Here is a 14,195-nt window from a genome sequence, read left to right as displayed (position 1 = left end):
TGAAGGTGTATGATCCCTGCTTACTGCTGTTGTGGATGATAGTAATTTAGGCAGCACTTCTTAATTATTTTTTTTAATAGACAGCAGCATGCTGACTGTTAAGTCCATACTACCTCAGAGTTTACATCATACCCTTCACAGAGCAGAGTAGAAAACTCTTAAAAGCAGGCATTTTACTGAATTGTACCAGATGACTGCTCTGCCAGTTAATACACTCGCATGGTTTGGTTTTTTTAGTGTTGTGACTGTTCTTAAGCAATTGGTAGTGTGAGACCATCTGTTCTTGAGTTTCTATTTTAAGAAAACAGGTTTTGAGGGGGGAGTGTACTCTTCTTTTTAAGTGGTAGAAAATTTATGCCTTAAGTATCTGAAAGATTTTTTTTTTCTTTTTTTTATTTATTTATTTCTTAAGTTGTACTTTTTCCTTCCTTTGGGCCATCTGTTCCTCACCTGGTTGCTCAGCTTCAGTCAGTGAAGAGAGAAGCAGTCATGGATAATGAAAAGATGTAATTGCTGAAAGGAAGTTTTGTTCTATACTATGGTCTATTAGCATGTAATAAAGATTAGTGTCTTTTTTGAGCTTTTGGATCAGAAAAGACAAAGCATGTGACAATTTTCTCTATGTGATAATTTCAAGTAATTATTTTGTTATGTTTGAAAGCAGAGGCAAATGACTCTTGTGGCTTACCTGTATTGTCATCTTCTGTGCTGCGCTCAGTAGTGAACCAAATGTGTTGTGAGTTAGGACTAATTTATAGAAAAATAGTAACAAAGTTGTGAGGAGTTAAGATTTCTATCAGTCAAACCTGAGAGGTAAATAAAACCATCAAATATGTGAAAGCTTTCAAATATATATTTGAAAGATGCTTCCTACTCAAAGAAAATTATTTCATAAGTTACATAAAATTTCTTCTCTCTGGCATTATGGTCTGTAAAGAGTAGGTTGGTTTATGCTGGGGTTATCTTCATTATCTGTCTGGAGGAGTTGCACGTTCCCAACAGGCAGTTGCCTTTCCTTCCCTTTGTGTTGTCTGGCAGTAGTTGTATAAACTCACAGAGCAGTCTTCCTCCCAGGTTTGCAAAGAGCAGTTAAGCTGCCATGGTAGGGAGTTACTAGAAGCTCACATGTTCCTAGATTTCCAGTAGTTTGTCAGTTATGTAAGGCAGACAAACAGCTGGATTTGCTGTGACCTTTATATCTCTAGCATCCCTAAAATGCAGGTCATGCTTTGAACTCCAGTACAGTAAGTTTTGTTTTCATGACTGTAGAGGTATTTATGCTGTAACGTTCCTTGGTATCTGGCTTGTACTGTGAGAGCCCTGTTGTTCCCAGCCACTTGAAAGCAGGAGAGGCAAGCACCCACACAGTGTGACAGTTGGGAATTTTCCTGTCCCATCAGAAAAATGGGGAAGACTTGCTGGGATTTTGCATTTCTGGCTTATTCTTGGTTCTTCTTACATGTTAATTTAGGTTGCAATCAGAGGCTATTATGTACATACTAAAATCAAAGCACATGTTACTCTCATCTCTATTAGTAGTGGAAATTTTGTCTGTTGATGGCCCATGCCCTTAGTATTGCGAGAAATGCTATTATATTTTGAGAATCAGATTTCTGACCATGTTAAACAGTTAGAAGCTGTGTAGAAGTTCTCTCCTTGTGTAAGGAAAAAGGCCAAAGCAGTTGTCATTGCCTTGTTTGTCTCCCCTGCAGTCACAATTGTAAATGCAGGGGGAGAGCTTTGTGAGGGATTTATTCTTTGAAGAGTATTGTGATAGGGTGGGGGTGTTTTTTGTTAGACTTCATATAAAATGTGGAGGTGTTGTGTTTGTGAAGGGGGTTGTGTGGTTCAGGAACATTGAGTCACTGAACAGTAAATTGGCATGGTGAAGGGTCTAACGAATACCAGAATTGATAAGAGCAGTAGTTAGATGTGGTAGGGAGTAGGAGGTGTGGATGGCCAAAGTAAAATGTGGTTGCTGCCTTTTATCATCAACAAGGCATTAGATCAGCTGATGATACCCGATCTGCTCATTTTTTTTTTTTTTTAATGGATGAAGAAACACCATCAACAGATGTTCACAGGTAAATAAGTCCTGTGAAGTGAGTCTCAGCTGAACTTACTGCACAGTATTTAACCTAAGTGCCTCTCTTATTGCGGCAGATATGCTATAGAAGCTGCTGTATTAGAATAAGAACAGACTTTTGGCAACTTTTAGTTAATTTCCAGCTGATATTTATGGGAAAGTGCTTGAAGCAGGTCATGCTTGTAACGCATGCTTTGAGAAGCCACCCTCTTCTTACCTTTTGAGCTTCATTTGATTAATTGAGTTAATGTGAAAGTAGTGGGCTCTTGTACTTGAAGTTTCTGTCTATTTTTCTGACCTCAGATTGTCTCAGCTTCAGTTGTGTGAAGACCTGAAACACGTAGGGAGTTGCTAATAGAAGTTGTGGATGCCCCCTCCCTGGAAGTGTTCAAGACCAGGTTGGATTGGGGTTTGAGCAACCTGCTCTAGAGAGAGGTGTCCCTGCCTATGGCAGGGGATTGGAACTGGGTGATCTTTAAGGTCCCTTCCAACCAAACCATTCTGTGATTTTTATGATAATAGTGACGAGTGTTTATCTTTTATGTATGTCAGCATGTCAGAACATAATAGGGATACTGGTGAAGGCATCAGACTCCTTACTTTTAATGCCACGGCTGGTAAGTTACAGGTGACTTGTGAGAAGTGTCCCTTTTTCTTCCTGTCTTGTGAGGAAGAGAACCATTCTGCTAATCTTAATTAGAATTTTAAGGAGTAACTTTCTTTGCTGAAAAATTATTTGCTGTTCCTGTCTCGGAGGGCATTTTTTCCGAACATTATGAACAACAGGAACGTTGCCTCCTTTGAAAGATGGTAGGTTCACCAAGAAGACACTCAGTAGAAGCAGAGCTATGACTAGTTAACTAACTGTAATACCTGTCAAATCAGAGAATATGAGATTTAAAAAACCAAAACAAAACAAAAAAGACACCAAAAAACCACCCCAAAAACCAAACCAAACAACAAGCAACCCAACTGTAAAGCCAAACTGCTTAGGATTAGAAAAAGAAGTACATACTATCTGATAACTACAAGGGCAAAAAGATTTAGTATCTCATTCCTAGATTTGTGCAAGTTCCTGCAGCAGTTTTTGTTTAACGCTGGGAAGATCTTAAAAGCAATGTTTCCTTTAACATGCTCTCTAAGGACTAAAACCTCCAAATTGTTGATTTGGCAGCTTCCATAGCATAGTGAAAGGTGGGAAAACTAACCTCTCTGATTAATGAATCTGCCAAAAATGTCTGGATGTGCTGGAGTTAGAATGAGAGAAAGAGCCAATTCGTTGTATAGTTCAGTGAAATTTATGACTGTGTGGGCTTAAAACCAAATGCAATGCTGTTGTTAGCAGTATACCGAAAAGGAAAAATGTGCTATTCAGTCTCTCTTGGTCATAGCTGTACTCCAGTGAGCTACTTGATGGCTCAGTGTAATGTAGGGTGAATGAAAGCATGGAATTATGAGAAATGAAAATATATGGGAGACTTGTTTGGAGTTTATTCCCAAACCCCATTTAACTTACAGAATTAAAGAATTTTGTTTAATACATTAAATGGAATTACTCATGAGATTAACAGGGCGCAGAATTGGAGTTGATTGTAGAGCATTCATAGGGAGAAAGATTAGAAAGAAATGGCAGAATAAAATTAAAAACCGCGGATTGTTTGGAGCACACTGGTTGCTAAGGGAAACTCTGCATATGGCAATGTAGTAGACGGAAACTTAACAAGGTAGCGTGATCCCAAGGCTCCTTTCTAACATGAGCTAATCTCCTGGGTTCTCTGAAGCTCTTGGGCTGGCTATGACTGAAGCCCGAAAAGATAGAAACAAGAATGGAGAGCTGCAGTTTTTTGTGTCTACAAGTTGGAAGTAATCCATCTGATTTTTGAGAGTTACCAATTGCAATTGATGTAACCGTGACTGTTAATGAGGTATGACAAGGTGTTTTTTCTTCTCTTGCCTTTTCAATGCATATAGGTGGAAACTTTTCAAAGTTACTACATATTGAAATCCATCTAATTCTTAAAATCAGAGAACAAAACATTGAAAACAGTACTCTTAAAATGAATAGTAATTAATTACTCATGTAATTGCATTAATTAAACTTGGCTGTTCAATTAGGGAGCTAATTACGTTTAAAACACAATTGCACATTTCAGTCACTGCCCACACCCTGGGGATCACCCTTTTTTTTTCCCCTCTCCTCCCTCATTAGACCTTCTGTAATTTCCTTCTCCTGTTAAATGGCGTGCTTGAAGCTGAGAATATGGATGCAGAGATGTGCATTTGCTTTCTCCAGCTAATGTGTCCTGTTAAAAGTTTAAAATGGTTTTTATTGTGCCATTTTATTTAAAAAAGAAAAACCACGAAAATTAAGATTTTGTTGTTATTCTTTGTCTCCTCCAAAGAATTATTTTTGTCTCCTACAGGTAAATATGTACGTGAAGTCATTGAGTCATATATATAAAATATATTTAATTTAAAGAAATTATAATCTAGGAAAGAATCTCTGTGTTAAAGTGCTTTAAGTTTGGATTGTTTGTCTTTTTTCAAAATGGGAGCAGAGGGATGGAGGAGCTTCTTTGGATCATGGAGTCCAGTCCCATCTTATCACAGGCAATCACATTGTATAATCTTTTCCATGAATATGTCAGATTTCATCTGAAAACTAGTTGTTTGTTTATTCCTCATTATCTCTATTAAAAGGCTGTTCAAGAGTCACAGTCCTCTGATGCTTGGCTAACTTTTGTCGTTTACAGTGTCACTGTGATAATTTTGTATATATTTATTCTTGTGCAAGCATTACTGTTTCAGAAATCATCATCCTAGCAACCTTTCGCTGTACTTGCTACAGTTTGCATGTGTGTATCCTGAACATTACTGCCTGGAATTGTGCAAGATGTCTCCACTGATTCTTATCCTATACTAATATAATGGCCTTAAAGGACTATTCTCTTGTCTTGTGATCACTTGGTATGATCTTTTCCTGTTCTGTTCTTTACAGCTGATAGTGATTGTCTATACATGTCATCCAATTTCCAGCATCTTAGTTTTCAAGGTAGCTCTTTTCCCTGAGAGATTTTGACCCTTCTTGTGTGACAGTTTGTCATCTGCAGATTTTATGGGCATTTTCCTACTATATGTGGCAGTCATTACTGAAAATATTTAATAGGAATAGTCCTTGGAGCTTCACTTGTAACCTACTTTCTGTGCAGTAACACCCCTTTCAGCATAAACTGTTTCTTGTTAGCCAGTTCCTCTCTTGCCTTCCAGTTACTAGAATTCTTATCTTAGTAATTTTACACAATACACTGTACTGAGAGCTCTCTTGAAGGCCTTAAGAATATACTATTTTTGTTGTAATTGACATTATTCAAATATCACAGCAGTGAATGATTTAACTAGTACATTTTTGCTACCTGGTAAAGGTCTTGCAGTCTAACTTAAAATCCATAGAAGGTACCACAACAAACAATTTGAAGATTTTTTTGAAAGAAGGTTTTACTTCTAAAAGACATTATGAAAGAGCAGTGATATGATATATTCTCATACTTATTTGTTATTAACTGTATTACTATGGTATGGCATGATATGGCATTACAGTGTTAATTTTTGTGAAACTGTGAAGTTTGAATGAAACTGCGCATGGCTCTCTTGTACAGCTGCAGCAGCTAGTACTTCTGCTTTCAAAAGCCTCTGGAAGTGTTTTGTTGAATGATGTCCACATACATTAAGTTAGTCTTCTAGAGGGAATTCAGGCAGTATAAACTTTGCAAATTCTAGTTAATTATTTTAAAATCTAATTTATGCTGTCTGTGAACATTTTGCATATTTTTGATTGCTAAAATACATCAGTGTAGGTTGGGAGGAGTTTCTGCTGGTTGAGTCTTAATATATTTTGACATCTTATTTACAGCTGAAGATTTTATCACTGCCTTATATGAAATCTTCCAGGGACTTTCTATTTAACACTCTGAAAAATAGATTTTGAAACCTGTTTTGACTCCCTGAGAAGAAAAGAGCAACTATTCAGTTCACTCGTGTAGAATTGGTCCCTGAAACCTTCAAACAGATACTTAACAATACTCATCTGTATGTGCATTCAAAGTCATTTAATTTAAATCTCATGACATCTGACTCTGGAACCTAGTTAGGATTGGACCCAGTTTTTCTGTGGCTCTAAGAGCTCTGCGGAGCTGGCTGTCAAATTGTTGAGTGGCATTTAAAAGCATACAAATGTGGTCTGGCGTTCCAGATTGAAGATAAGGAACATCTGTTGTGGGTTGGGAATAGTACCTACTCTGTCCTAGGGTTCATTAGTTTCAGGGCAATTACAGACCGATGACAGGACAGTATTTTCTACAGAAGTACTCAGGGAATTAGGCATGGCCGTAAGTACAGGGCATTGTAGAGCTGCACCACTTAAGATTTGCAGTGCTACAAGACTATTAAGTTAAACATCTTGTATAATAGACTACAAAGAACTGTTTTTTGAAGTTCTTTAGAAAATATTTTTCTGTCAACATTTTTCTCTTCCTTTTCTTGAACAGTTTGGCCTTGCAGTTCTTGTCTCTGCTCAGTTGCGTGGTAGATTACTCATCATATTTTGTCTTTTCTGTGTCTAAAGTTAAAAAGAAAAAAAGACATTGTAATGTGTACTAACAAAAATTAGGCATTAGATGGCACGATACTAATACTTATAAAGTCCACATTGTTACTTCTTGTGGTTTGGTATAAGACATGAAAGGCAATGGTGAGATGTCTGTGTTACCTCTGTGTCACAGTGGGAAGCCCGTGTGGTAGGTCTGGCCGTGTGGCTCATCCCCAGGGAGGAGAGGGCCATGCTCCCTGGCTGCTCCTCATCTCCTGCCTGGCGTGACCCAGGCGCCACTCTGTCTTGCAGTGTGGTGGTGGGACACGGGCATGGGATAACTGTGTTTTTGGTCACCTCATGGGTGCTATTTCCAGTCAGTTAAAGAGGAGAGCACTGGGAGGGGAGGAGAGCAGGGAGCAGCCCACCCAGCTTGCTGCCAGCTGGGCCCAGCCTGCAGGTAAAGGCTTCTGTGCTGATAGGCAAAAATATTTTCAAAGACAATCTTCTTGAATTTCACCAGCAGTTGGCAGAAATTGTCTCAAGAAATGGTCATCCTACTAAAAACAGAGTAGTAATGAAAATAGCAAAAATACTGGTTTCATCACTGTTGGTGATGATGTCTGGTTTTCCTATCTTAAGAAATATTTGAGTAAAAGCTGAGTGTGGATGTGCACTCATATAATAATGATTTTCCCATTAGCTGTGTGCAGCTTTTCTAAAACTTGCAGAGAAGCCTGTATGGCATATCATAAATACTGTAAAAATGAGATCTGTCAGTTTAGTTGCATGCAATTACCTACCGCCGTAACATTTTCTTATTGTTGCTGTGAATTCCAGTGCATTTTTCTCCCTTAGATATAGTAGAATTGTACATTCCCAATCTAAGTTGACAAGTGTCTTAATTAGCCCACCTGAACTCCACACTAATTGTTCCTACCCAAACAGCTTTGTGGCTGTTTTGGTGGGGACTGCACACCAGGCTGAAGTGCCCGTGCTGGGTGGCAGGAGCTCTGAGGGGTCCCACCTGTGCTGCTGCACCCCCGCAGTACAGAGGCCTGTGAACATGGCGGGGACAGACAGGTTTCACTTATCCGCCTCATCCTTGGTGGCCCGGTGCAGACCAGCCTTCTGAATTCTGTTGCATTTGTACCTGGGCACAGGACTGGTGGAGCTGGCCATTTCAGAGTGCTCTTGGCACCACCCTGGAGTGTCTGTTGGTTGGCAGTGGATGACAGAGGATAAACTCTGCAGTTAAAATGCAGTCGCAGTTGCATTCTGTGAAGAATTACTATTGCAAGAGAAGGACATTTCTTGTTTATATTCTTGTCATTGTGGCTGGTATTGTTTACCTTTTCTATTTTTAAATTTCTTCCAAAGCTTAAAAAAAAAGTTCCGTTTTAATATACAAAGCAAGCTCCTAAAGTGTCGTAGAACAGGTAGATAAGTGGTTTCTGTAGGGTGGGAGAGAGGGAAATAAGGCAATAAAACATACAGACATCTCTGTAGGGTTTTCCTTTTTGTCAGTTTACATGTGAAATTTGAATAATGGTTGGACTTCCTATTTTTTCCTGGTATTCTGCCACTGCTTTTTTCCGTTAATTATCTCATTTCCCCCTGCCTTGTTTTCTATGATCTGATCATCCAACTCACTCCACGGATTCTAATGAATAATCAGGTCTTTTGGCTTTGTGTTTCATGGCAGAGATTAGGTGCCATGAAAAGTTTTACTCTCGTTATCAGGTTTTGAGTACAGGGATATTTGGAAGAGCGAGTGGAGCTACAGCTGAAGAGCAGATAAGCTCTTTTCCCTTATGTGTGAGACTTCTGCTTTAGTTATTCATTCAAAGATTTACACTAGTCAAGATCCCATCGGGGGATTACCCTAGCTGGTTGGAGTGGCCTGAGTTCTAATGAGTAATGTGCGCTTTATTAGGCTTGAGCAGATAGTGTCATAGACATGGAAGTGATGAAAAAGGTTTATTGAAGTGATACAGATCTTTACATGATGTGTCAGCAAGATGGAATGAAGGGGAACTTTTTATTTAATGGAAATGGATGCGAGTCAAGGATTCTGTAATCTCACTTCTAATAATCTTCAGCAGAGAAACTTGTACTTGAATTTTATTACAGGAGAACTTTTGTTTAGTTAGTAAGCAACTTCTTTTTTTATAAGATGGACAAACGGTTTCATCCAAAACAAAACTATGGGTAAACTTTAGAAAAGATTCCTCTACACCAGTCATGCTTTGATGCTCTGGTAATGAAGTACAGATAACTGATTTCTTGAATGGCATGAAACCCAGTGGTACATTTAATATATCTAGGCTGCTTTCTTATTAATATAAAAGTTTGGCATTTGGATTTGAAGAAGTGGGTTTGGGAAAATTTAAAAATTTAAAATCTGGATGGAGACAAGATGGAGACAAAAGCTTCTGCAATGTTGGCAAGAAATCAATCTGAATGTTACATAGTGTTTAAGCTGAGTATTACTGGAGTAGACATGGGGATTTGGTTAATTCATTAAGCAGGTAAAGTCTTTCAAGTTAGTGACGTCTTAGGTCTTTCCTTGGAAGCTCTTACTAATTGGAATAAAATATGCAGCACTGTAAAAAAGTGCAGTTTTTCATTTGGTATGTTATGGTTCTCAGCTAAGGCTGAAATCTTATAGATAAATCATACTTGATACAGGGACGATAGTGGTCTAGAGTGCAATATTATGTCTGGAATGTTATAATCTAGAATATTGGTAGAATATGCTCTAGAATACAATTTTATGATTTTTTTGTGTGTGTAGTTGTCTTCAAAAGAAGACTTTTGAATGAGTAATAACACACTTTTAAAATTAACAGCATTATCTTATACTGTTACCACACTATCATGTTAAAACAAACTGTGTGTATTTTATATATATAAAATCACTTCTACTTGTTTCCATAATAGAATAGGATCTGAAAATGTTGTTGTTGAATCACAACCATTCCTATGGTCATGTTGACTGCAGAGTCCCACTCTAGGAGTTAACTGGCCACTTTACGTTCTAAAATGTCAGCTGATTTGCTCTAGAGAGAAAAACGTACTGTTGGATTTTTCCATTCAGCGAACTCATCTACTAAAATAATAATACTGGAACAGTTGAGTATGGCTGCATGCATCAGGATAGAGAGGAATTTCAATCAGAACAGTGGGAGGGAAAAGTGATGGAGCTAATTGTTAACTTGAGAAGTTGGAGGAGGCTTATATGGAAAACTACATTGATAGTGCATTGTAATATCATTCAAATAAATCCTTTGCCTCATGGTGGAAATATGCAAGTTTTTTAGTATTTCCTATTATCTATTCATACAGTCTTGGTTTATTCTTGAATAAAAATAGATGAAAAATACCTGTGGTGTTTTAATTGAATTAAATAGGGCAGAATAGGATTTAACATGATTGCGTAGTGAACCTAATGAGTTCAAGATCCAACAGTGCTTTCCAGAGTAGTTGCTATCTAGTGCCATTAGTTCATAATTTTACCTATAATGTTTGGCTCTGAGCTTTTAATAGACTAATCAGTCAGACTGGGACCACTTGAAACAGTTAAACTTGAAACCTCTAGATTGTTTGTCTCAGATGACCTAAGTTAAAATAATGCTTACAAAATCTGTAGTACCCCTTATTGATGATGCAAGCAATAGGTTTAATTGTGTTCTCTAACTGCTGTTGCTCTTCAGGTCTGTTTGATTTCAGAGGGATTCATTTGTTATTCCATTACAGCACAGTAGCCAAGAGGCTAACTGTAGGTTTTTTTCTATAAGAATGTACAACGTTATAACTTTCTGTAATATCCACAGGTTTTGGGACCTGCCCCAAAATGGTGTTCCTTCTTGGACAACTTGACTGAAGAACTGGAAGAGAATCCAGAGAGCACAGTTTATGATGATTACAAATTTGTTACCAGAAAAGACCTTGAAAATTTAGGTAAAGCAGTTGAATAGCCTCTTTAGCTGACTACTTTGTTCAGTTTTTGATCATTTACACATTTAAGTTTTGTAATTCTGATGCAACATATGACATCTGTTAGAAATTCAATGGCAGTAGTCTCCTCCAGTCTTCTTGGTTATTAATATACCAGACTGATGGCTTTATGTTCTTTGGTTCCCAACCAGTGCAAGAGTAGATATTTGTGTTTCTGAGATTTTTATCCTAAAAAGGTGATTGATACTTGCTGATTTAGTATGTCTACAAATTGGTCGTGTGTGCTTTCAGACACTAAATGGAAGGCATAGGAAGGTAAGCTGGTTTAGTTTCCAAAATATTTTTGAGGTGCTCAAATAGTATGTTCGAACTCACAGCAAAATCTGCCAAAGGCTACCCTATTAGAATGTAGTAATTTCCAGAAAACACGAATCATTCTGTGGCTAATAGAAACACAGTTTTAAGGAATTGGAATGCTGAAAATTGTATAGCAGAGAAGGTAAGCATACTTCTTCCAAGATAGATAGTCCTTTTTCTGTCCATTACGTGTTTTGATTTTAATGTTTTGCTCCAGTTTAATTTAATTTACCTCTGAGTATGGGAGTTGGGTTTGACCTGGCAGGAGGCCATACAAGGAGGACATCATCCAAAGCACCTACATCTTCAGGATTAGAGTTCTAGCGTAGGTGATGTGATTGTAGCCCGCAGACTCCTGTCCCGATCGTAAGGGAATAAGGCAATGTAGTATTATCCACACAGACTTGACTAGGAATACTTATTCTGCTTTAAATTCACTGTAACTTAGTCAAATTCATTTCCTCATAAATGCAAGCTTTCAAATTAAGAACCAGCTTAAGGGATATTTTGTATTTCGTGTATCAACGTTTCTTTGTATTACTGGCCATTAGCTGGAGTACTCTCATTTTGGAATATGCAGGAAGATTGTTTCCTGGAAACAGTTAAAATTTTAGAGGCAGCTTTGCTTTCTGAGATGCACAGTGGTTTCTCACTTTTTTTTTTTTGTTACCGTTTAGTTCTAGAAGATGTTAATTCTTAATTTCTAAAGATTTGGGGTCTGTAGAGGATATTTTGATGTAAAAAGCTTTTCCTTTTGTCAGTCTTGGAATTTTCTGAAGATAGGTGGAAGGAACATCAGAGAACTCTTTTCATTCTTACTTAGGTTAGGGCCTAGGGTGACAGTTTTATAACCTGATGTGGTACTGTATTTTTTTCAACATGTTGATTCTTCAAAGATAGTGACCCAAGCTAAAACTCTTTAATTAAAAACATCTCTATACCACACTAAAAAAGTGATTGTCAAACATCTATGGACTTTCAAAAAAATCCTCTCAAATTTTTCTTTGTAAACTTTTATGGAGCATAGTACATGTAGGCATTTTTTACAAAGTGCTTAGTAGCATGTATTATGACAAGAGAAATTGATTTTGTTGCTCTGAAGAAGCTCAAATTTCTTGATGGCCAAACTGATTTATTTTTTTTTTTCGGTGTTAGTCTTGATGTAATGGATGTGACTGATGTGTTGCATTGGTAGTTCTTGTTTGTCTTGAATCAGGTAAGTGAAGTAGCTAGCTTGCAATAGGTGTTCTTTATATATGAAAGCAATTTGAAATCCTCTGTAACTTTTTTCACAGGCCTGGCTCATCTCATTGGATCATCATTGCTCAGAGCATATATGCATGGCTTTTTCATGGACATAAGACTTTATCATAAGGTAAATAAGACTGATCCTTGTCAATTTTTACTCTTAACAATAAAATGTGTGTTGGGTTTTTGTTGGTGGCATTTTTTTTGTTTTGTGTTGGTTCGGATTTTTTTCCTCCAAATAATGGTCTGTGCTCTGGATTAATGGTATTTTCTTTTTACTTCCTCTTGCTTGTTCAAAGGCAAAAATGATGGCCAACCCATTTGCCTATGAAGAATACAGAAGAGAGAAAATAAGGCAGAAGATAGAAGAAACACGTGCACAGAGAGTTCAACTAAAGGTAAATCCTCTAAACAATGACTGTACTTCTGGGAAAACTATTCATAAAGACTAATATATTCTTAAGTGTATCTCAGACATGTAGTGACTTAGAATTTGATTCTGTTTATCATCAGAGGCACAAAGTAATTTATAGAACTTTTTGAATGGAACCATAAAATTCCCATACGTGTGATTGTACAGATGAGAAAGGCTGATACTGAACTGTAAAAGAGCAGCTCTCATTACATTTGCCACTTGAGCAGATGACCCACTGGTAAAACTTGCGGTTCCTACTTCTGTCATTAAACTAAATGACTTAAGCCATTAAAACGTAATACTCTGGAAAGAGGTATATAAAAATAGTATTGTGTTTATAACTAGTAGCTTTCTAGATTGAATTTGCTCAACATAGAAGGAGAAATAATTGCTTTTAAAGTACTAAAGCTGCTGCATTACAAGGAGAAAGTGATACAGAAGTTCTGCCTAAATTTTCTCCAAGTGCTATTCCTTCGCTAATACCTAGAAATATTTGGAACCAGTCAAGGAGCTTTTCAGCAAGTGTTAGAAGAATGAATAAGAATTCTGTCTTCACCACACTGACTAATATAAAGCATGTAGGTTTTTGCGTGTGTAAAAGAGTAAATTACTGATTAATTGCTTTCTTCCCTTTAGAAACTTCCAAAAGTCAATAAAGAGCTTGCACTCAAACTGATTGAAGAAGAAGGAGAAGAGCAACAGGTTACTAGAAAAAGGAAACAGAAGGTGAGCTTTGGTTTTGGAGACTTCTCTAAATGGAGGCGGAGAAATAGTAATGCTTACAATATTGATTTTTTTGTTGTGGTGGTTTTTGGTTTGTGGGTGTGGGTTCTTTTTATTTTATTTATTATTTTTTCTGTTTCTCATAAATAACTTATTCTAGTAGGTAACTTTAAGGTGGACTTCACTGTAGCTGCAGCGCCAAAAAGGCCATGTAGAACTTAAAGCTTAAAATTATGAAATACTCACTGTGAAGATGATATAGGCTTCATAGGACTCCAGAAGCTAGCTAAATGCAGAGTCAATACTAAAGGTGTTAGAAAAAGACCTGTTGTTTGCATTTGTTGATATTTTGGTGGTGACCATGACAAGATAGATGTTATCTGTAAAATTGAAGATACAATTGTTTCTCTTTGTGTACACAGTTAACTACATTTTATAAAATAGCCAAAATGGTTTGCTCTTGTGCAACAGGAATTCTTCCTGATGTTGAAAATAATCCGTTTTTAACTTAAGTGAAGTCTAAAGGAAAAAATGAATTAAAGTTTAATATCTAGTGGGAGAGGGCACTTTCTATAGGTAACACTTCATAGGTGCTCATTCTTACAGGAATATAGCATTCATGAAAGGCAGGCATTAGCTTCATGTGGCATCTAATGAAATCCTGTATGTTACAGTTAGTAGGAAGCATGAACTACTGAAAAAGTAGGTGGTGTTAAAACCTTAAATGCAGACTGTCTAAGCCAGCATTATGATCGAAATATGAGTTCAATAAATGGAGGCTGATTCGTCTAGGACTACACATAGATTGTGTTATTAAGTGG

General features: G+C 37.2%; 1 protein-coding gene across 1 annotated transcript in view; it reads left to right on the top strand.

The window, feature by feature from the left end:
- The window catches only part of NOL10 (nucleolar protein 10), a gene marked incomplete at its 5' end in the record, with an annotated part of 52,433 nt that overhangs the window by 27,289 nt on the left and 10,949 nt on the right, over window positions 1–14,195 (top strand). Inside the window, 4 exons of the mRNA XM_009699949.1 lie at window positions 10,508–10,634; window positions 12,284–12,363; window positions 12,536–12,634; window positions 13,288–13,377. Of these exons, the coding sequence (XP_009698251.1) occupies window positions 10,508–10,634; window positions 12,284–12,363; window positions 12,536–12,634; window positions 13,288–13,377 (396 nt within the window). The remainder of the gene's footprint in view (window positions 1–10,507; window positions 10,635–12,283; window positions 12,364–12,535; window positions 12,635–13,287; window positions 13,378–14,195) is intronic.

This window comes from Cariama cristata, unplaced genomic scaffold, assembly GCF_000690535.1.
Source record: "Cariama cristata isolate BGI_N322 unplaced genomic scaffold, ASM69053v1 scaffold11345, whole genome shotgun sequence".
Classification (NCBI taxonomy): Eukaryota; Metazoa; Chordata; class Aves; order Cariamiformes; family Cariamidae; genus Cariama; species Cariama cristata.
Note: the sequence above shows the minus strand (reverse complement) of the source record. Positions and strands in the feature narration are given on the sequence as shown.